Below are 23,350 nucleotides of genomic sequence, written 5' to 3'. Positions count from 1 at the left end.
TGGCCAGCCCCGCGGTTTTTTTGGAGTAGGGTGCCAAGGGTCTCTAGCTCTGTCGTCGATGGTTTGTGGCTCTTTGTCTTTGTGCAAATTATTTGGAAGATCCCGCCCAACTGGTTTGGAATTTGACCGTCCAATGACACCTGTGAAAGGGGTATTAAATGTGACATGTGGTTAGCAGGCGGTAGTGCTTTGTCACGTGATGGGGGTGCACATGGTGCCTCGTCATAGCAGGGGTTCCACTCCCCCATGATTGCAGCCTCGTGGGTGAAAGGATGGGACATGCACGGGTCTCCCCAAGAGTAAATAACTCCCCCTTATCTTTATAAGGAGAGGGTCTTAGTCGAGCGACGGTTTTGCTCAACACCTTGTTCTTATCTTCGTCTGCCTCCACGTCCGCTCGCCTGTTCTATCGCAGCACTTACAGCTTTCACCATCGTTCAGCGTTTCTCGCCACCTCCTTGGGGCCCTCATGGCCAGTTGTAGCACTCGAGGCGAGGCCGATATGTCATCGATGGGTGGGGCCGACGAGGCGCATGGGGCGATCGGCACTCAGGCGACGCCAATTCCTTTACCACTGCCCGAGCTGCCGCTGGGTATGGAGCTCCACCGTGCCAGCAATAAATATCCCCAGTAGACAAGCATGCTGGGGGGAATCTGTTATTGACGATGCCACGCTTGATCGAATGGTCGAGGAGGAGAATATCCCTTCCAGATTTGTAGTCCTGGCTCTAGGGGGAGAGGAGATTCTAGAGCCTCGGGGTCATGAGACCGTGGTGTTAGAGGCCTTCCTCGACGTGGGTCTTAGTTTTCCAGCCGTGCCGCTCCTTGATGGGGTGCTTCGCTACTTCTTCGTGGAGCTCCCGCGGCTCCATGCCAACGCCATAGCTCGTCTGTCCATCTTCGAGTGGACCATGCGAGCGGAGGGGTGTGAAGGAAGAGTGAACCTCTTTGTTGTCATCCATTATGCGAGATGTCAATCGAAGATGCGGATGGAGGATGGGATAATGAAGGTCCTCAGCTTTGGCCGTGTCAACTTCCAAATACGCTCGGAGTATCATGACCTGTTTCTGGCGAAAGCCATCAACGGTAGGTGGTAAACCGAGTGGTCTGAGTGGTGGTTTTACTATGATGTCAGCTTCAGATCCCCCTTCCGTTCTACAAACTGTTACATTGAGTATGTCTTGACTCTAACGACTGAGGGGCTTCCCTCCCTAACTTTTCTGTGAGGGGCCAGACTTCTCCGCATGAGCTCTAGGACGCACTGTCGTCGTCTAGACATCACTCAAACTCGATTGTTGCTCTAGGGGAGCAGTCTCCATTTGCGGACGATGCTTCTCGGGATCTGCCTCTAGAGGTGTAGCTCTGAATAGGCTCCTTTTTTGTTTTTCTTCTTCTTCATGCGGAAGGCTGGGGTCCTAGTATTTTGATCACCTTCTCCTATTTTGTGGACTTTTGACTTCATTTGTCCCCTAGCAGAATGTCTGCCTCCTGCTTGTAATTATCTGTGTTTGTGTTGTTGCTGAGTGTTTGCACCATGTGGCTAACTTGAGTAGGATTTGCGCATATAGGTGTAGCAGCCCGAGGCAGGTGGGGCCACACCCGTGTCCGGGACGCCGCCTCTGAGGAGGGGTATAGTGTGCCTCCAGCGTTTGGGGCCACTTTACCTTTTTAGAGGCGATGGCGGGATCGCTTCATTATGCCCCAGAACTCCCACAGGCATTTGGATCCAGAGACGGCCATCGAAATCCTGGTTAAGGAAGAGCCAAAGGACCTCAGTGCTTCCGCTTCTGCCCTACCTCGAAAGTGTGCTTTATTAAGAAGGATGACTGGTGGACAGCTTGGGAGGCTCTGGTCCACCTATCTCTCGTCGTTTTGTTCTTCCACGGAGCCCTGATGGAAGGGTGTTGTTAGAGATCCTTGAGTTCGTCATGGTTGATGTCAAGGTAGAGGGTGCAGATGCAGCGGAGGCTTCGATGGAGGCACCGTTGAGGAAGAGTTGGTTTTTTCTGCCTTTGACACGTACCCCTTACCGGCCGAACCTTCATCTTCTCAAGTCCGAGGGGACTCTATTTTTGGCAGGAGGTCTTCACATCGGGAATACCCGTGTTGCCACATGGTGCGCCATTATAGGATTTGACCCTCCACATCCCGGGGGACTTCTAGGAGGTGTAGCGGTCTGGTGCCCCTATCATCCCATAGTACTCTGGGCAGAGGTGCGGGAGGCTAGCACACTGGCTAGGGCATAGATTCTATGTAGGGTAGCTAGCCGTACGTAATGTTTGTGTATGTCGTGTATGAATGAATCTTGAATTTGTACTTGTGTTTTGATTTACTATTTTTGCCCTTTGATTTTGGTCGTACATTTATCTCCCCCTTCCCTGCCCCCTCGCATTCTGTGGGTGCTTAGCGGCGGGAGGGTGTGATTTTTAGGGAGGTTAGTTGCGTTAGGTTTGAGCAGAGCTAAACGCTTCGTTGCCTATAAGATGCCGGAGGGTGTATGCCACTACTATCACAGAGGATGGCTAGACCTTTAAGGTGATGGGGGGGCATGCTGCATGCCACAGCCGTCATGGAGGCTATGTCTTCAAGATTACAAAGGGTCCAATGCTGCTCCAGCGCAGATGCTACACCTTCAAGGCATCAGAGGGCATGCCACAACCGTCACAGAGGCTATGCCTACAAGATGACAGAGGGTCCAATGCTGCATGGCACTGTTGTCACGTAGGCCATGTCTTCAAGATGACAGAAGGTACAATGTTGCTCTGGCATAGAGGCTACGTCTTCAAGACGCCAGAGGGTGCATGCCACAGCCGTCATGAAGGCTAGCTAAGCCTTTAAGATGACGGAGGGTCCAATGCTGCATGCCACATCCATCATGGAGGTTATGTCTTCAAGAAGACAGAGGGTCCAATGCTACTCTGGTGTGGAGGTTGTGCCTTTAAACATGCCACAGCCATCACAGAGGTTATGCCTTCAAGATGACAGAGGGTCCAATGCTGCTCCAGCACGGAGGCTAGGCCTTAAAGATGCTAGAGGGTCCATGTTCATGCCGACATGGAGGCTAGCTAGGTCTTGAATATGCCGGTGAGACCATAGTGTTCTGGCACATATGCTAGGCCTTAAAGATGCCGGAACATTCATACCCTGGCGGCTCAATGCCGAAGGGTCCATACCCCTCTTGCTTTATGTCGGAGGGTCCGTACCTCTCTGGCTCGATGACGGAGGGTCGATAGCCCTCTGACTCGATGTTGGAGGGTATTTTGAGGAAGAATATAACTCTATGTAGGTTTGTGTGTATTGTTATGAGTGAATCTCTAATTTTCGGAATATACCCTTCCTAGCTCTGTTGGGTATCCCCAGCATACGTCAAGCTAAGGCTATTTTGCAATCCATGTAAAAGGCCGAAGGTTAATTGCTGTGCTAGAACTGGATCAGAGGTGTGGATGGTATGGCGTACCTTATAGGAGTAGGATCCCTTTCAGGAGTCCTGAGCCAACGGCCCCCCGGATGGTTGGATGACTGGTTTGCCGAAAAAGGTGAGGAGTGCGGAGGACTCCTACACATAGTTTTTGCGGAGGCTCTCCATGTTCCAACTATGCTCTAGAGGGGTCCCTTCTGTGTCAACCAGATGGTAGGAGCCAGGCATGATGGACTCGAGGACTAGGTAGGGGCCTTCCCATTTGTTGTGCAGTTTTCTTGGAGCTAGGGCGCATCGAAGCACTAGGTCTCTGGGTTCAAAGCTTCATGGTACAACCCAGATCTTGGTTCCAGCGATGTAGTGGTCGAGATTCTGGATGATGTGGAGTTGCGTGCCTTCAGAGAGGTCAAGGGAGAGCTCTCTTTCCTCGGAAGTCTGCGGTAGTTGTACCCAGAGTAAGCGTCCTTTGATTTTTGTTGGAGTCATAGCTTCATCGCCGTATAGGAGTTGGAAGGTGGTGAAACCTGTGCGTCGTGTGACCGTGATTCTTAGGGACCATAAAGACTTTTGGAAGCTTCTTAACCCATAGGCCTCTAACAAGGCCTACGAGGTGGCGATTCAAGCCTGAGAGAATGCTGCCATTAGCGCGCTCGATGGTCCTGTTGGGCTGAGGATGACGGATAGCGGTGAAGCACAGTTTGATGCCGAGTTTGACACAAAATTCTCTGAAATGTCCGAAGTTGAATTGCATTTCGTTGTCAACTGTGAGTTGTGGCAGAACACCGAAGTGGCAGACTATGTATTTCCAAAAGAAACTCTAGATGTTCTTTGATGTGATTGCCGTGAGGGTCTCGGACTCGACCCATTTTGAGAAGTACTCCAATGCTACTACTGCATACCAATGGTTTCCCTTGGCGCGAGGGAATGGTCCGAGCCACAAATTTTACCATGATGGGGGCTGGTTCCATAGCCAACTTGCCGATGCGTCCAGTTGCCTCCCGATTGTGAAACATATCTCCAAGCAGATATGAGGTTAGCGCTGTAATGTCATGGGTGAGGAAGTAGTGCTGAAGCTTACATGAGGCCATTAGAAGGGCATATGCCATCTTCTCAAGCTCGGTGTACATGTCCTAGTCCCCTCTAGGGCCTCTGATACGTAGTACACAGGTTGTTGTATAGAATGACCTTCGTTGCCCTCCTCCCGTATCAGCGCATCATTTATGGCAGAGGTGAAGGCGGATAAGTACAGAAGGAGCCCTTCGCTGGGAAGAGGTATCGTAAGTGTCTTGAGGTCAGAAAGGTGGGCCTTAAGGGCTTCAAAAGGGGCTTGGCACTCTGGGTTCCATCTAAAAAGCTTTGAGCCCCTCAGCGTTGTTAAAAATGGAAGGTTATGCTCAGTGGATTTGGCGAGGAAACGACTAAGGGCTGTGAGGCGCCCAGCCAGGCGCTGGACTTCCTTCGTATTGGTGGCAGGGGGGTGAAATTTCCGTGATGGCATGGATCTTTCCAAGGTTGGCCTTTATGCCCCTCCAGGAGACGAGGTTCCCAGCAGCCTACCAGCCTTAGCACCAAATACGCACTTTTCAGGATTAAGCCACACGCCTGCAGCCCGGAGGTTATCAAATGTTTCATGGAGGTCAATGACGTGATTGGCCTCGAGCTTGCTCTTTATGACAATGTCGTTGACGTAAGCCTCGATGTTGCAGCCTAATTGCTGCTCTAAAATCTTGTGTATCAAGTGGTAGAAGGTAGCTCCGGTGTTTCGGAGGCCAAAGGGAATCCGAATGTAGCAGTATACCTGAAAGGGGTGATGAAGCTAGTCTTGCTCTCATCCTTCATAACCATCCACACTTGATGGTATCCAGTATGTGCTTCCAGGAGGCTTAGCAACTCACATTCGACGGTAGAATCTACTAGTTGGTCGATGCAAGGAAGGAGGTATGGATCTCGAGGGTAGGCTTTGTTGAGTGAGGTAAAGTCGACGCACATGCGCTATTTTTCACTGTATTTCTTGAAAAGGATGGGGTTCTAGAGCCACTCGGAGTGTATGACCTCTCAGGTGACGCTAATGTTCAGCAGCTTCTAGACTTCCTCCTTTGCAGCCTCCGCCCGCTTAGAGGAGAGTTTGTAGAGCCCCTAGCGTAGCAGCCTGGCCTTCAAGTCAACTCAGAGGGCATGCTTGATGATGTAGCAATCGACCCCAAGGAGGTCCTGCAAGGACCAAGCAAAGATATCTAAGTTACCCCGCAGGGTGGTCAGGAGTTGGGCTTCGTGCTTTGGACTGAGATCTACCCCGATTTGGAAGGATCGGTTGGGCTAGTCCAAACATGCTGGAACAAATTTCACTTCCCCCTCTGGTCGTAGCTTCAGAGGGCCACAATGCCGGGGTATGTCAAAGAGGGGTCTTCGAAGCTCTCTGTGGCCGCGTTATGGATGTGGAATCCATTGAGAGGGGCAGGGAGCCCGTACTCAATGCGCCTTGCCAAGTCTTGGTCGCCGTGGATAGAGATTAGCCCTTGGGGTCTGGGAACCTTTAGGCAGAGGTAGTTGTGATGGGGAACAACTCTAAATTTGTTTAGAGTCCCCTAGCACAGGATGGCATTGTAAGCGTAGGGTACGTCCACAGCTTCGAAGATGATAACTTCGGTCTGCGTAGCGGGATCTTCACCGAAGATGACTGGGAGCTCTATTTGCTCTAGTGCGTCAAGTGGGGCCCCGTTGAACCCTTGCAAGGGCCTATTGGCTGGGGAAAGCCAGCTCCACGGGATACGGAACTGGTCAAAGGCGTGTACAAAGAGGAGGTCCACCGAACTGCCTCCGTCGATCAGTACCCTTTGAACCTCAACTTCGGTGATGCTGGCTGAGATGAAAAGGGCGTCGAAGTGGGGGAACCTCAACCCCTTGGAATCATTGGAGGTGAATGTGACGGGGGCGTCAGCCTATCCAGGGGCCTAGCAATGGATGCTGGTTGCCCCAACGTGGTTCACCCCCCATGCATAGTCTCGCCAATGTCGCTTTGAGGAGTCACCGGAGCTTCCTCCCCCGGTTATGGCGAGCACCACTTGCCTAGCTATGCCCCTCTATGGGATGTACTGGTCCGCATGTGGCAGAGGCAGAGACAGCAGAGCTAGCAAGGAGGGGTTCTGCAAGGCCAGGTGATCAACGTGGTAAGCTGCTACTGATTCACGGTCTTCGAGTCGCTCGTTGTCATCCCTCTTGACCGTTGTGTAAGCTACCTACCTCCCGAGGTACTCCTCTTGGAAGGTTGTGAGGGTCCAACAATCTTCGATGCTATGTCCACGTCCAACCCTGTATGGAGTGCACCAGTGCCCTTCCTTAGGGTACCGACCCAGGGCATAGTCTTGCACGGGGAAGGCTTCGGGTGCCCTCAGCCGTGGCCCCTAGAACAGGGCGGGTTCGGAGCCCTCCGCCTAGGTCGATGTTGAGGATGCTATGGCGCTGTCGCAGCAGTCCTTTATGACCTCCAAAGCTGTTGGCCTCTTTGGAGCCTCTTTTCGCCGGTAGGGGAGGAGCATGGGAGGACCCTGCTTGTGAGGCGAACTTCTGGGCCTCAACACTGGGGGTCGTGGTGGCTTGTGCGAGCTCCCAACGGAGCCGCTCCTCCTCCACACGTGCATACTCCTCGAACTTGCACATGAGGGCCTTCACCAACCGCACCGGGTGTTGGTTCAACCGATCATAGAGGAGGCCATCGGCCAGACCCTGAGTTGCTGCATCGAAGATCGATGAGTCCGAGATGCCCTTAATCTGAAACTTGGTTCGAGAAAACCTCCAAAAATAATCTCAGAGGGTCTCGCCTAACCGTTGTTTAATGTTGAACAGGCTTCTGGAGGCATAAACAGTCCTAGGCTCCAGCATCCAGAACCATCGAAGGGCCACCCCTTCCATGGTGAGGGGGAAAGCACTTGGCCATAGCGACATGTCCACCTTCGCTGGCTTCGAGAGCGAGGGCGTACAAGCAGAAAAACTCATTTAGGTCTAAGTCACCCCTAAATTTAGGCAGCTTCGCAGTCTAGAAGCCCTATGGGAAGGGTGTGGCATGCAGGTCCATCTGCAGGGGAGAGTCGTGATCTTGTATCAGGGCCTCACGATGACAAATTCGAGGCTTCAAAAACTACACACTGACTGCAGGGGCTGCCTGGTGACGATGGGATGTGGGGATGAAGCCCTTGCTAGTCCGTGGAGCCAGAGTCAGGACAGTGCTAGCTGTTAAGGGAGTGACGATGGTCCCGTGGGCAGGTTGTTGTGCTTCCCGCAGTTCCATCTGCAGCTCCTCCAGCTAAGTCTGGAGGGCCACAACACACGATTGTTGCTCGATGAAGGCGATGCTCACAGCGACAGTGCCAACTACAACCCCTAGGGACGCGGTGGGGCCCTCATTATGTTTCTACTGCAGGACCCCCTAGGTGAGGCCCCCCAATACCAACCACAACCGTGGTTACGGCCGAGCTGCCGGTGGCCACAGCGTCCTCGTTCCCCCCGGCTGGGGAGCTGTCGCCCGTGTAGCGTGTGGTCCTTCGCAAAGGTGTGGCCGGGGCATCGGCCGCTTGCGTTGTGGCCCCAATGGTCTTTGTTTTGGTTAGCATCCTACATCTCTGGCACTTCTATGTTCTCCCTATGGGTGACACACTGTTGGCGCAAGAAGATATCTTACACGAACAAGTGCGGCGAGGTGGAGAATGGTAAAAAGGATCGGTTCTTAGCCTGATGACCAAGGGTCTGTATTTATAGTACCAGCAGGGTATGAAATGTACAAGTATGCCCCTGCAAAGATGGCGATACAAATATCATCATATCGCATGAGTCTAGAACCGATCGAATCACATAGCATGGGTCTAGGTGGGGATGTGCTTACTTCTAATCGGAAGATATTCTTCTATTACGGCAACATAGTGGTGCAAGTAGCCGGGACGTGGTGCGCAGCCGGTCGCCTATTACGACGCCGTAGTGCCAAGGTGTTATGACGGCCTTCACTTGTGTGGGGGATGTTAGAATGGCATCCACTTGCGTTGCATTAAATGTAGGTCACTTTCTTGTAGGTGGAGGCCAACTAGTGCGCCCTTTGGTTGATCTTTTCGCAAGGTCTAGTTACTCAGCCCCGAGACTTTGGAAAGCCCGTCCAGACTTCAGAGGGTAGGGACTATGAAAGACTATAGCCCTAGAGGGTTCCAGAGTCTGATGATCCGTAAGGCCTTCGGTGACCCGTTTATCCGCAAGCACGGGCAAGGGAGGCCAGGAGCGTCGGGGTCCTTAATGACAACCCCAACAATATACACCTTCTATCAGCTGATTAATTTTGTTCTATAGTATAGTGTCTGAAGATTTAACAGGGGGATTGGCTAATTAGGTGACAGATTCTGAAGTACGGCTATAGGCGAAGATCATTTAGCATTTTCCGAAAGAAAGAGCTGAACAAGTTGTTGAAGATTGTTCAACTCATCCTACAGTTTTGTTTTAATTGGAACAAACCAAGATGACGAGCAGAGAGCAAATGAAGAAATCATATTTGAGCATTCAATAGTACAAAGCGAAAAAGCACCCCTAATCTGAGCTACCATGGAGTTTATGCATAGCTGAATAGCCATATTTTGCAATAAATAAAAGAAAAGTAATTTTCTGACAACTAGGAAAATCGTAGGCAGGCAAGTTAACTTCTCATTGCCAATCTGAAATACAAACAATGTCAAGTATCCATGTTATAATGTTTGGTAAATTCTGGGCCGGTCTTGACATTTTGAAGGCTCTATGGCGGGTCAATAGTAGAGGCCCCAATTTTAAAGACAAACGTGTAACGCTAGTTTCTAGTCCTGTTTGGAAACGCTAGAGTTTTTCCCAATCCAACGGGAAATTAAACTACGTCTTGTGTAGTTCGTTCAAAATCTACGTGAAATAACAATGTTCCAAATGGCCCTTGCTAGTGAATATACCTTATTATAAATTCTCTAGAAATCCTCAATTTGCCATTGAAAATTTTTTGGTCCTCATATGCTACTACTATAAAATTTTATGCCACTGACGTTGTAACAAAGCTGACGGTAGTAGCACATAAGGGAAGAGAAATTTAGTTTTCATCTTCATGTGCTATTGGACCTAACACTGATATCACGGCAATAGCATACATAGGAAGTAAAATTTCAAGTAGTGGCATATGAGGGACGACAGTTTTTTGGTAGTAGATCGAGTATTTTGATAATTTTTTATGGCATATAGGGAATTGTCCTTACATATTGCTGCAGATCTTTTCTAGTATATCCCAGTGCTTTGCTCTTCAGAAAAGTATATTCCAATGCTTTCTGTTTGGCATTTAAAGTTTATGCAATCTGCATTTTATTAAAGAATAAAGTAGTCTCTCTCTGTTCCAAACTTACTATTTGGCCGGTAAGAGACTTACATGGCTAGTAGGGTACGGTGATAATAGAATACCTGAGACCAAGAGAAATTAGATTTTTTCTAGACAACGGCAATGTATGCTTTAGAGGTCATGATTTGTAAATGGTAATGGGCAAACTTCCGGATGCAATCCAAAAATAACATGGTTTAATGAAAAAACTCACAGCAAAAACTTCATGCAATGGGCAATCCAATAGGGTCTAAGTGGGCTACTATTGCAGGACATGAATAACATACAAGAAAGGACTCCTGCTGAGGATACCAGCTTACAACATCTACTCAGACTCGGACACTTTTTACCTATCGTGACCTATGCTCACCCATGAACTACCGAAGTTCAGACTTCTTCGGGTTTGGCAATGAGTTTACAAATCTAATTATCCTACTGCGGTATCTCACACATGTCAAGGGACTCACGACTCCACCGATGGTGGCCACTCTAGCCCTGGCATCCACAGCCTCCCGCCGGTGGCCACAGACCCATCCATAACCCTCCCGGATCTACATCCTGAGCCACCAGAATGACCCCTGCCTCTCCCCTGCAGCCAGCGCCGAACCTGTCGAGGTCCTTGACTGGGAGGACAGCGACGACGACAGCCCCTCCCCACCGCCCTCGCTGGCTACGCCGGCTGACCAGGGGCCTCAAGCGCTTACTCCCAAGGAGGATGCGCAACACCAGGCGGTTACTCCACGGAAGCTTTCCTTCCGCGACATGGTGCTGTTTCTGGACCACAGCAACATGCACCAATCGCAGGACCTTGCGTTGCCCCCCATCACGGACCCGGAGCTGGCACCTACCTAGGGGATCTTCAAGGAAGGGTGTTTGCAACAAGTTCGCGACTGCGCTCTTTTCCACTTCTAGCGAGGCGCTCCATCAGGCTCGGCCTCCAAGACCTTTCGCTCGTCTGAAATCGGTGGTTGTCGCCCCTCCGGGCGCCCCTCATTGGACCTCTGGCCAGTCAAAAGCGAACGGACCATGCTGCCATGCCTCAGCCTTGGCAAGGGGTGAAGTCAAAGTATTGGTGGCATCAGAAGAACCCTCCCCTCCGAGGCATAGAGTCACACCCTCGCCCCGCCTGCCAGCCGGACACCGGTGCCAAGCCTAGTTGTGCGGTGGCTTTTAAGAGGAGGACGTGCGGCCGCTGCTTCCGATGCTTAGCCCGCGACCACAAGCGCGCTGACTGCCGAGAACCCCTCAAGTGCCTCTCTTGCAGTGTCAACGGGCACCCATCCAGCTCCTGCCCTGCTCACCGCCGGAGCCACTCCAATCGCCGGCCAGTGAAGGAACACCTCGTCTTTCCTGTCGCCGACTCCGATTTTCCGTCGCTTCCACCATAACGCCACCCCCAGCATAGAACATCCGTGCACGCCTCACCATCCCACTACGACTGCCACAACCTCCGTAGCCCGGTGCGCCTCCAGGCTAGAAAACACTTTGCGTGAGCACCTCACATTTCCTCGCCACGACCTAGCCATGGAGTACGTGGCCAGCGCCCCGGTGCAGCGCCCATCGTACGTCTTGGTGACCGTCAACTGCACCCCGGAGATGGACCAACACCGTCTAGATCTCCAGGACAACGCCATCGTGCTTACGGTCCTCGACGCCCAATACTGGCCCTCAGTCGCGGAGGTCAAGTCAGAGCTTGAGCGCAAGCTGCGCTGTAGCATTGCTAGAGTGACCCGCCACTAGCTAGAGGCCTTCTTCTCCTATCTCGAGTCCTTCGTGTTGCGGGATGCTGCGCTGCACCTCGACTCCATCACCATCAATGGCACTGAGCTGCTCATCATGGCGTGGCACGGTGGCCCCAATGCTCACCATTCTATCTGGTGGTACCGTTGTCTCCTCTTTATCGAGCGCCTGCCGATCTATGCTTGGACGCGCAGCAAAGTCCAGCAGGCACTTGATCCAATGGAGAACCGGTCGGAGTTGCCTTTCTTCACCTACTGGGTCTGGGTGATCATTCCAGACTGCATCCGGAAGGTGAAGTCGTGCACGTTCTTCCCCCACTGCTCCGGCCGATCTTGGACTATCACGGCTTCCCGGCGCCGACGTACGAGGTTGTTCTGCATCCTAAAGGCCACCTCGTCGATTTGCTGGTGCATTTGGACCACTGGGAGTACTGGGCGCCGCCACCGCCCAACAAGCCAAGGTCCGTGCTGCAGATCCATATCTTCGACAACTGGGTGCCATGGTGTGTAGATGGCTTCGTCAACCGCAACTCCCCTCGCGTGTGCCACATTCACAACCCCTGCCACGACACCCATCGACGTCGACGTCATGACGATGACTAGGAAGACTTCAACAGCAGATGGCAGCATAATCATCTCGAGGACCGCTCCTCCACCACGCGCCGGTTCTGACCCACCCCAACGGGTCGTCAATCGGAGGCGAGCCCTTCTCATCACTGCTGTGACTCACCAAGTGGCCGCCGTCGCCACCACTCTGCTTCCTGACGCCCCTCACTTTCCCTTGTTCCACATCGTTGTCGCTGTGCTTCACCTCCGCACCGCCACCACGGCACTACTGAGCTCCATGTCACAGACCCATGTGGCCACGGCCCATCTCCCAAGACTGCGCGGCTTGAGGTCGGCTGCAGCGCACCCTCCAAGGACACGAGGATCGAGGCGCCAGGGGACATGGGGATTGTCGCGAAGGCGCACCCATGCCCTGACATCCCGTCTCAGGGGTCAACTACTATAGGGGCGCTCGTGACCCCTTGCTGCAGGAGGCCGCCCTCGAGGTGTGGATCACGACGCTAGACGATGACCCCTCCATGCCCCGGCCTACTCTCCACCATACGCTCCCTCCTCTAGTCTCTTCAACCCACTACAGAAGGCTCTGGAGCCCCCCTCCCCCACTTCGGCCACATGGGCTCTATACCCGACGATAACGGCCCACCAACACAAAGTTTCAGCCTGGTGCTCTCCTCCGAGCCCACGTTGCATGCAAAGACAGAAGACGACGCTCTCGCTGGCATTGATGGCACCACAGTGCCACCACCGAAGGCGCCGATGCACCCTACTCCAGGTGGTAGTGCATTCAGTCAGGTCGCGACTGACGTAGGGTTCACAGCATCTTTCTCCAGTGTTTGCACGACGCCATGCAAAGCCCCTGTCATCCATGCCTTGCCCGCAATGGCTCCTGCACGCGCCCCTAAGGCTATCAAAGTGGTGGTGCGCTCCAGCTCTCACCTAGCCGTGAGGTCGAACCCCATTTTAGTCGCCCATCGTGCCCAGTCCAAGATCTCCAAAGCCTTCGGCCTCATTGATGATGAGAAGAATTTGGACAAGGGGGTGTTCTAGGCTTATGAGCAGAAAGTCAATAAGCCTCTGGCCCAAGAAGAGGTGGATGTGCTCGTTGCCTTTTGTGGAAAGGGAGTCATAGCAGAAGTCAACCTCGACGATGTCGAGCTCGCTCCGTTGATTAGCGAGCTCCAGGGCAAGGTGGTGTGATCTTTCAGTTCCTTATGTACGTTGTTATTGGGCTATTCCCGATGTTGACATCCACATCTGAGTCCATGGTTCCCTCTACGGCTTCTTCGTCAACGATGTGTTTTGTTGATCTAGTTTACCTAGGCATCTTTTGTAATCACCACTAGCATCATAGCTATCAGCGCCCATGATGGTGTACCGAGCACATGCTTTATCCTCTATTTTGTAATGTCATCCATGTTAGTCCCAAGCATTTGCACAACCGGGGACAACCGACTACTTGTTACAAATGTTAGAAAACATCATCAATTGGAATGTACGTGGTCTAAATGGTCTAGCCAAAAGAGAAGTGGTGCGCGAACTCCTCATCAACTCCCGCTGCAACTTAGTGTGCCTTCAAGAATCAAAGCTTGCAACAACTACTCCTCTCCTCGCTTCAAAGGTCGGGGGTCCTTGCCTTAACCACTTTGCAGTGCTAGATGCGTTGGGATCATGGGGAGGTATCCTACTCCTCTGGGACAACATAATCTTTCCCTGGACCAAGTAGTTCACCAAGATCGCTCCATCACGGTCCGGGTGCTCATGGTGCAAGATGATATGCCATGGACCTTAACGGTCATGTACAACTCGCACCTAGACGTTGAGAAGCCAGCGTTCCTAGCCGAACTCACGGACATCGGATGCGCAATGATAGGACCATGGCCAATAATTGGTGATTTCAACTTAATCATTGAAGCAGCTGACAAAAGCAACCTCAACAGACGCCTCATGGGGCAATTTAGACGTGCACTGGATGACTACGCTCTCAAGGAACTGCACCTTCTAGGTTGTCGCTACACATGCAGCAACAAACAGTCCCCTGACTCTAGTTCGTTTGGATAGGGCTTTTTGCAATTCGGACTGGGTTCTACTCTACTCAGATGCCATTCTACAAACCGCTCTTCTCGCTAGCATCTGATCACTATCCGCTGCTCCTAACTTTTGTGGCAGACATCAAACCGCTAAGACGCTTCCACTTTGAGAACTTTTGGATCCATATTCATGGCTTCTTGGAAGTGGTTTAGCAGGCATGGTCAACTCCCTGTGACCTAACTGACCCCTACAAAATTGTGGAAGTCAAACTGAACCGGGTTGCGAGGGACTTGCAATCATGGCATTCATGGAACTTTGGAGAGCTCAAGCTCCAATTCACCATTGCCCAAGAGATAATACGGCTTCTTTTGACTTGGTATAGGAGGTGCAAGACCACACATCACCTGAATGGGAGCTACGTACTTGTCTCAAAACTAGGATACTCGGACTTGTAGCGGTGGAATGCATTCATCGCCGCCAGTGATCCCGTCTGCTGTCACTCAAGGCGGGGGACACAAATTCCAAGTTTTTTCACATACGTGCCAACAGACAACACAGAAAAAAATTACATTCACTCAATCCAAACACCCTTTAGCCTAACGACCAACCACGAGGACAAGTCAGAAGAAATTCAATGGCACTTCACCTCCATTCTCAATTCGCCGACCGATAGCTCAAGGACACTTGGCTGGGAAGTGCTAGGGTTCCAGACACTTGACCTCTCCTCCCTCAAGACCCCTTTCACCGAGGAGGAATTTTGGACAATCGTCAAGGCTTTCCTGGTGGACAAAGTTCTAGGTCTAGATGGGTTCATGGGTTGTTTCTACCGGAACTGCTGGGCCATCATCAAGGCAGACATCATGGCAGCAGTACATCACTTCTACACCATACACTATCACCACTTTGACTACCTCAACGGTGCCCTCATTACAATGCTGCCCAAAAAGGACAAAAACAATGATAGCCGGGGATCATAAACTAATCAATTTGATCCACAGACTTGCCAAGCTCATTGCTAAGACACTCTCTTTGCGCCTGACACCACACATGAATAGTCTGGTCTCCATGGCACAAAGCGCGTTTGTAACGAAAAGGTGCATCTAAGAGAACTTCATATACGTCCAAAACTTGGCAAGGGTGTTGCACAGGAAACAAAAACCCTTACTATTGCTCAAACTAGACATCTCAAAAGCTTTTGATATGGTCTCGTGGCCTTATTTGCTTAATCTCCTACGTGCTAGATGTTTTGGCGCTAGATGGCATGAATGGATGACCATTCTCTTCTCAATAGCATCAGCAAGAGTTCTTCTCAATGGTGCACCCGGTCATAGCCTCCAACATTGCAGAGGGTTACGACAAGGGGAACTCTGTCCCCCTTTCTGTTCATCATCGCCATCGACCCCCTCTAGCATTTCTTTGAGTTGGCAACCGCAGCTAGTCACCTCTCCATGATAAACCACCGTGGGGCGCATATGAGGCTTTCACTCTTCGCGATGACACTGCTATTGTTCTGGTGCCAATCAAAGAGGAACTAGAGATCACAAATCATAGAAAGTTTTGGACAAGTCTCAGGGTTACGAGAAAACCTCACAAAAAGCTCAATGGCAGCCATCTGTTGTGACGAACTAGATATGACCGACATCCTACAACCCCTGCAACTTCCGCTTCTACCTCTCCCTTTCAAATACTTGGGAATGCCCCTATCACTTAGGAAGCTGCGACGGGTGAAGCTACAACTTCTAGTCTACCGAGTAGTGGGTCGGATGGTCAGCTAGAAGGGTTGGTTTTTCAACCCTGCAGGGTGTGTAATGCTCCTCAAAAGTGTTCTGTCTGTCCTGCCAGTCTACATTATGACAACACATCAGTTGTCGGTCTACATTTGCAAGCATCTAGAGAAGATCATGCGTGCTTGGTTATGGGCAGGCTAGTGGGGCCAAGTGCAAGATTGCATGGGATCGAGTTTGCCGATCAAAAGAGTTCGGTGGCCTCAGCGTACTAAACTTGGAGAAATTTGGCCACGCACTCAGACTCAGGTGGCTATGATTCAATTGGATGACGCCTGATAAACCATTGGTGGGTCTAGAAACACCATGTGACAACACTAATCGATAACTCTTCCACACCCTCACAGTAGTGACGGTAGGTGATGGGTGCACCGTAGATTCTAGTGCAGTAGCTGGATTCAGGGCTCAGCACCCTGGAACATCGCCCCTCAACTCTTCAATGCCCTCTGGCCACAACGACGAACAGTCTGGGCCACGCTCACTAACAACGCTTGGATAAACGATGTGAGAGATGCCATCACACGGACCTACTTCCCGATTACGTCAACCTCTAGCAGGCCTTAGAGGGAGTGGTGTTAACAGATACAAGGGATTCATGGGAAGGAACATCCACATCTGAATACTCGTCCCGCTCTGCATACACTACGCAATTCATGGGAAGCACCAAAGTCAATCTTTAGCCGCTTGTCTGGGACCCCTAGGCGCCACCTCAGATCAAATCTTCGCCTGGCTACTGGTGCAAAAGCAAGTGTACACAGCGGATCGCCTGCAGCGCCGTGGATGGCCAAACTCATATTCCTACCCCTATGTTATCGGAACCTGGAGACAATCGACCACCTCTTCATGGAGTGCTCCTACTCCTCACAAGTGTGGAGCATGGCGGTTGCATGGTCCCACCTCATGGAGCTAAATGCCCAATTCTATCCACCTCTCTCAACATGGTGGCGTGACTTTGTCGTTTCAGCGTCGCAACAACATTGATGGAAAATCCAGAGCGTCATCCTTCTCACGGTGTGGCACCTATGGAAGGAACGCAACCGCCGTATTTTCAATGGGCAGCATGTCTCCTGCCAAGCCCTCCTCATCATCATTAAGAAGGAATTCAGTGTTTGGGTGATGATAGGAGCGAAGATCTCCTAGAGATAGGGTTACCACCCCGACATGTGCATGTAAAACATACCATACTTAGATAGTAAGCCTTTTACCTGGTGTTTTATTTTGGTCATCTTGTACCACTTTGTTTCTTCTAATGAATGAAAAAGCAGCTCTCCTGTTTTTCGTCAAAAAAAAAGAAGTTCAGACTTCCAAATCATCAAGCTAATACAAAAGAGGTTTCAGAGCCTAACAGTAGCCAACTAGCTAATGTAAAGACTGTCATGTCTCATATCTCAACTACATCTGAGGGCAGCACTTCCGAGGGAACAAGGGATTTCATCCAGTCCAGCATCCGCGAGATAATGTGCTCAGCTTTCGGCTTCAGGCTTCTCTTGAGTAGTATCATCCACTTCTGCAGAAATGAGATGCCAGAAAATACAACATCAGTTGGCTTGTTTGGGAATTTCTTCTGGATAGTCATTTTGTTTCTCATTTTCCAAAGTTGCCAAGCAAAACCTGCAAACACGAACAAGCCCAAACATTTTGATATTCCAAACTTATTTGGTAACCAATTCTCCCATAAGTCATCTACCGACGTTGGGTAACCATCCCACATGAAGGAGTCTCTAATGTAGCACCACGCAATTATAAAACTACTTTTTGTGCTAGAGGATACATCAAGTTCATCCCAATGCAACCCAAAGGGTAAAAAGCACGATGCAATGATGAAAATGCCATGCGATGTATGAATACCCATTCTGTAATCATGCGTGATTTTGTTCCTTTATCTCGACGCAAAGATGGGTAACGGAGATCGCTTGTGCAGATAAAAAGAAGGCGAGAATGATTAAGGCCGGCACGAAGGAGCAGAAGACGATGATGGTTGCTTCGCTGCGAGTTATTCTTCGTTTCTTATCACTCCCTTTTCATTTTCGCTGCTCCTTAGCATAGATCACAGGTTGATACCTTTCTTCCCTTTGTCGCCGTTCTTTCTCTTTTTCCTGTAAAGCATTCACAAGGTGAACGTAGCTAAAGTAGGGACAATTCGGTCCATTTCAGAAAAAAAGGTGACAAATTCTGTCAATAAAATAGATCGAAGTGAAATTCTATCAGTTCATCTCCAGTGGAAATTCGAAACATCTACCCAAAACTTAACGATCTTACAATGATGCAATATCAGAAATTTCTATTTTCTGGTTGTTCACTTGAATCTGACTGAAAACTAATCTTGCTTTCCGTCCCAATGGTGCAAAACTAGGACCACGGAACAACAATAATACTCATGATTTATTTATTTTGTACAAAAAAGAATCCGAACCATCGATAATTATACAACATGATTTGACCTATCTTCGTACTTATCAAAACTTACATATGTGCTTGATTTTCTATGGTAATTGGTAATAGTATTCATCTATAGGATTCTTGTGGTCCTGTTCGTTTAAAAAATTCAGTATGCTTCCTCCCTGATCTCCAATTCCTGCCATGACGAACTATCATCGTCGGAGTTGCTCTCTCTTCCATGCTGGCTGCGCGTATTCAGGACCGGCATTGCAGTCGTTGACATACGGAAGGACCTTGTAGATCCAACAACCTTCCTGTCCTGCTGGCTGATTTCCCTGCAGACGTGGTCCAACATGGAGAGGAAATCCCTCACCACCATGAATATCCTCAGAGGGTGTGCTTCCTCCTTCGCAGCATCACCGTGGAAGTACTCGGTGATCCCTTTCACTCTTCCCAGAGCCCTCTTCTCCTCGCACCTGACATGTTCAATTTCCAGCTCAGCTTCCTTCAGAAAATCATGCATCGTTACAAAGAACTTCTGGACCTGAGTGCACTGCTTCTCGAGCTGGATGACCGACTTGATCTTCCCAAGACCAGCTTCAAGCTTCGATACATATCCGTGCAGCACGTCGAAGTCCATGCTTGCTGCTTTCTTGACGTTCCCTAGCTCGTTGCTCAGCCCAGACACAATTTTCAGGCCTTGCTTACGGAACTGTTCATATTTGACGATATTTCTGACCTGATTTTCTTCAGCTTTCTCTGATTTCGCATCTTCAGATCGGACAATTTCTTGAACAACAAAGTGTAGCAGGGTGGTTCTACCATCGGTGCCTTTGACATCTGCAAGTTTTAGGAGGGTGTCTAGCTTGAAGGCTGTTGCCTGGCCCCGGTTTGTGCCAACATTCATTCGGTTTCCAGTTCTCAGGACAGCTTCAAGTAGCTTCAGGAACAATCTACTACCTTTTAGGTCATCACAAGCTGCCTGAGAAACCAAGTCAAGAAAGTCAGCTACTCACACATACTGTCGGATGACTCAAGAGTTCATATACTGCTGAAATGCAATATTCCAAAGTTACGAGCAAAAACTCGAATGTCCTATTCCCAAATTGTGTAGTTCTGAAAATTGATTCTATTATAGTTCAGTGGTGCTCGGATCTATCAGTAAACATCAGGAAATGACATTTTTGGTAAAGAGGCATTGGCAGGCTTATATCTCTGTGGATTATTAAAACATACCATTATACCAGATGCTGTTGCATGGATGCCACAGTGGATTGCACGCAAGTGACAATACCTGTATACTAGTGGCTGATACGCTGCAAGGTGAAGGTAATAAGCAGCTAAGGAAGAACTGAGCAGCTAGGCATGTGGTCAGGGCGTCAGGCACTAGCGAGTAAGTAGCCATATACAAGCGGATGGATGTTTGCAAGTTTGCAACGCTGCAAACAACTAGCTAGCATACTAACAACAGTCACCGACAAGAAGATGTGGGGAGTAAAATGGTGCTAGCATTTTGACTATGCTCTATGTATTATCTCTAAAATGCAAAATCTGTTGTATTTTCCAAAACTCGCGACAAAGGTGCAGCATTAATATTGTTAAAACTACCCCCGTTTATGTAGATATTTAAGCTCAACGGGTGATAATTGCAAAGCAGTTGCTGTGCTATACATGTTACTTGCAAAGCAGTAACCGTGTTATACACTTTTGCAGTTGTGCAGTATCATATTTGAATCAGAAGTATCCCAAATTAGTTCCAGGCAGAAGATAGTAAATGACAACATGCAAGTTAAAATGAAGATACTCATGATAGAAATAACTATTCTCATGAAATGCCATACCTCTAATGTTTCAAAAGATTTTCTGAGGTAATTTATTTCACTCTCAAAATTTGCTCTGTATAGCATAGCATCAACTCTTTTGAAGGAAAAAGGTATATCAAGCAGCGCTTTAAGAAAACGCTCTGCCGAACCAAGCTTTGATAAGTCCCCAGTGAAGTTTCGAAGTTTCAGTTCTTCCTCCTTCGTAGGAGCCATCTTTACTAAGGTTTCCAAAAGGTCAGCTCCCAAACATTCAGCATTGCCTATTTAAAATGACAGTAGAAAGAACATGTGGTAAGTGGAATTAGATAGAGTAGCTTGTAATACTATAATGTAGCTGATAGAACAGACATGCACAATTGGCCTTAATATTCATTCAACTAAGTATTGCTGAGAAGTACTTATTGCGTTCTTACCTAAATTTGAATCAGAAGAACCCCATATTTAGTTCAACACTAATTGGGTATAACATTATAAGAAAGTTAAGTTGCCAAATATGTTTAGTCTAGAAAAATATAAGTAAAAAACTACAGCAGTGTGATGTCCGAAATCGAAAATCTTTGTACTGTTGGTTATATAATATGGAATTGTAAATGATGCTTGTTATGAAGTGAGCTGTCTGTAGCACAAATCTAACAAGTGAGCATACCTTTTGACTTTTAAGTCTATCTCATATTATAACAAAGAACCTCCAAGTACCAGTTTTTAACCATCTCCTATTAAGCGTTGCAGTTTAATCAAATGTTACATGGATGTGAGAAGTCGCATCAGGATGTTCGCAGCTTTCTTATCAGAAATGGTTGGTAAATTACTTTTTTGCACAGTCAAAGATTTCAGTGAATTATTTTGTTATGACCTCACAAGAATAAAACTTTTTAGTGCTGCCTACTTTGTATGGCTGTCGTTGTTATCTTCCAACTGAAAGAGTTCTCATGAAAGCTAATTAAACACACACCCCTATAAACTTGAAAGTAATCATCTATGAAATATCCTTCAATCCAAGAAATGTCCGTATCATAATCAAAAGATAACCAATCAACAACCTAGTATATAAAGGTCAGTCAAGCTATTAAATATCAGTTGAGGTCATAGCAGAATCGAGGAACTACCAATTGCTTACTTAGACATTACTTCATCATAATTATCAATTACAGAGATAACCAAAGAGTTGCTCACCATCTAGCAGTGCATCGGAGACCTCCTCCAGCGTGACATTCAGCGCACGCAGAAGGATGGCAATGTTCTGCGCCTTCTTGGGATCGAGGACCTTCTCCTCTTGTCTGCACTGCGGCACACCAGCTTTCTTCGGGGTGTCCCTACTAGGAGGCGCCTTTGCTGCCTTGTTCATGAAAAGCACCTCGATCATGTCCTCATCTAGTCTGCATGAAACTCATGTCAGCATCAAATAACTTCGAAAGTAACAGATAATCAATAATTTCTGCATCCTTTTTGAAAATCTATCTTAACTGGAATGAGTTGGACTTGAGCCGGTCCCAGACCATGTCACGGTCAGAGCAAGCCCGGACCTTGTCCCAGTGCAGCGGCTTCAGCTTCGGCCGCGCTTCATCACTGGCATCATCTTGCATCCGCATTGAAATGCCAGTAGTGTTCTCAGTTTGCGCTCTGGGTGCGGCGCCACTGGGCTCCTCAGTTTGCGCCGGCTTCAGCAGCCGACGTCCCGACAATGGCCCAGCGGACGGCTCAGGTGGCGGCGGTGGTTTTGGGATCGCGCTGTGGAATCCTGGCGCTGCTGGTGGTGGAGGAGGCTGTGGGGGTGGTGGGTTCGAGGGTGGCGCGACCATTTGTTTGATCATGTCCGAGGCGGAGCCGGCAGAGAAGCGGGTGCGCGGCAGCGTCCGGCGGGAGCGTGGCGCTGGAGGGGCGGGCGGAGGGGGTACCACGGTGGCGGCTGCCGGCGTTGGGGGGAAGAAGTCGCTGGTAAGGCTGGGGAGGCTGCGGCGGGAGGGCGTAGTGGTGTGCGGGCTGGACGCGCTCGCCTCGCTCCATGCCCCGGCGCCCTCGCCGCCGCCGGAACCCGCCGAGCGCTGGCCCGGTGTGTAGTACGCCGCGTCCTCGTCGGACGACCCCGCGCGCCGCAGCGGCGGGAGCGGCCGGAGCTCGGGGCTCGGGACTGTGTCGACGTCACGGCACATGCCCCGCCGCGCGCGCTCGGTGCGTACCTTCCGATACTGGGTGGCGCCCGACGAGGAGCCCGCCGCAGAGGGACCAACTGCGTCGGCGTGCACCGCGACGACGGCAGGACCAGAGTGCGTTGCGGCGGCCGGGGGCTTGTGCGAATGTGCGGGGTGGCGCGCGAGGCGGCCGGTGAGGAGGAATGCGGCAGCGAAGGCGAGCAGCGCGAGGACGGCCGCCGCTGCGGCGGACGCGACGACGATGGCGGCCTTGGGCGTCCCCCCGCCGCCTCCGCCGTGGAGGCGCGGCGCTGGGCCGGTGCGGGAGGAGGAGGCGTCCGCGGAGACGGTGGTGGGGGCCGGCGGCGGGGGCAGCAGCGTGGAACCGCCGTCATCGGGTGGGACCGGCGTGGAGGGGTCTGCGGCGAAGCCCGGGGCCGGTGGCGCCGTCGTTGACGGCGGCGGGGTCCATTCGATGGGGAAGAGCGGCTCGTGCAGCGCCCGCCGGACGTCGCCGGCGGTAACAGGGAGGAGGAGGATAACCGAGATGAGCGTGAGTAGAGGCATTGGTTGGAGGAGATAGAGACCAGGAATTTCTAGAGAGAGTGAAGGGATCGCAATGGAGTCATGGAGTGAGTGAGAGTGGGAGTGGAAACAGAGAAAGGAGGGAAGGAATAAGGAAGGAGTGAGGGCAGAGGAAGGAAGCCGCCATTTCCTGGGTCCCATGGACGGCAACGTCTCTCACACGTGGCATTTATTTACCTGAGACTCTAGTCAAATTTCAGCTCATTTAGTGGAGGGACGCACATCCTCTAATATTGCTTTATAAAATCATCAAAATATACAGTAAAATAAATCTGGATAAACAGTATCCTGATATTATTTTACTGTTTACAGAGTCATTGTAGTAGTTAATCTGGTGCATCCATTCTAGATCTAACGGTTCAAAAAATCCAATGTTACGGCACTGTTTATCCTCTGACTAAGCAAAGTCAGAGGATACGATTTCTTAGTGGAAGGGTGCGGTAAATGTTAAAACTTGCGGTATTATTGAAAAGAATTATCCTTAGAATTTTACTGAAGATAAAGAGGGAACAATAGACTTGGATCATAGTGGACTAG

General features: G+C 50.1%; 1 protein-coding gene across 1 annotated transcript; it reads right to left on the bottom strand.

Moving 5' to 3' along the window:
• Positions 1-18,204: 18,204 nt before the first annotated feature.
• Positions 18,205-22,869, bottom strand: LOC133906945 (formin-like protein 4). The gene is made up of 4 exons (XM_062348912.1): positions 21,564-22,869; positions 21,273-21,475; positions 20,118-20,359; positions 18,205-19,258 (listed from the first exon to the last, which is right to left on the bottom strand). The coding sequence occupies exons 1-4, from the start codon at positions 22,793-22,795 to the stop codon at positions 18,443-18,445; spliced, it is 2,493 nt and encodes an 830-aa protein (XP_062204896.1). The 5' UTR covers positions 22,796-22,869; the 3' UTR covers positions 18,205-18,442.
• Between the last annotated feature and the right edge of the window lie 481 nt (positions 22,870-23,350).

This window comes from Phragmites australis, chromosome 24 (genome assembly GCF_958298935.1).
Source record: "Phragmites australis chromosome 24, lpPhrAust1.1, whole genome shotgun sequence".
Lineage (NCBI taxonomy): Eukaryota > Viridiplantae > Streptophyta > Magnoliopsida > Poales > Poaceae > Phragmites > Phragmites australis.
The sequence above is the reverse complement of the archived record's forward strand: the minus strand, read 5'-3'. Positions and strand labels throughout refer to the sequence as shown.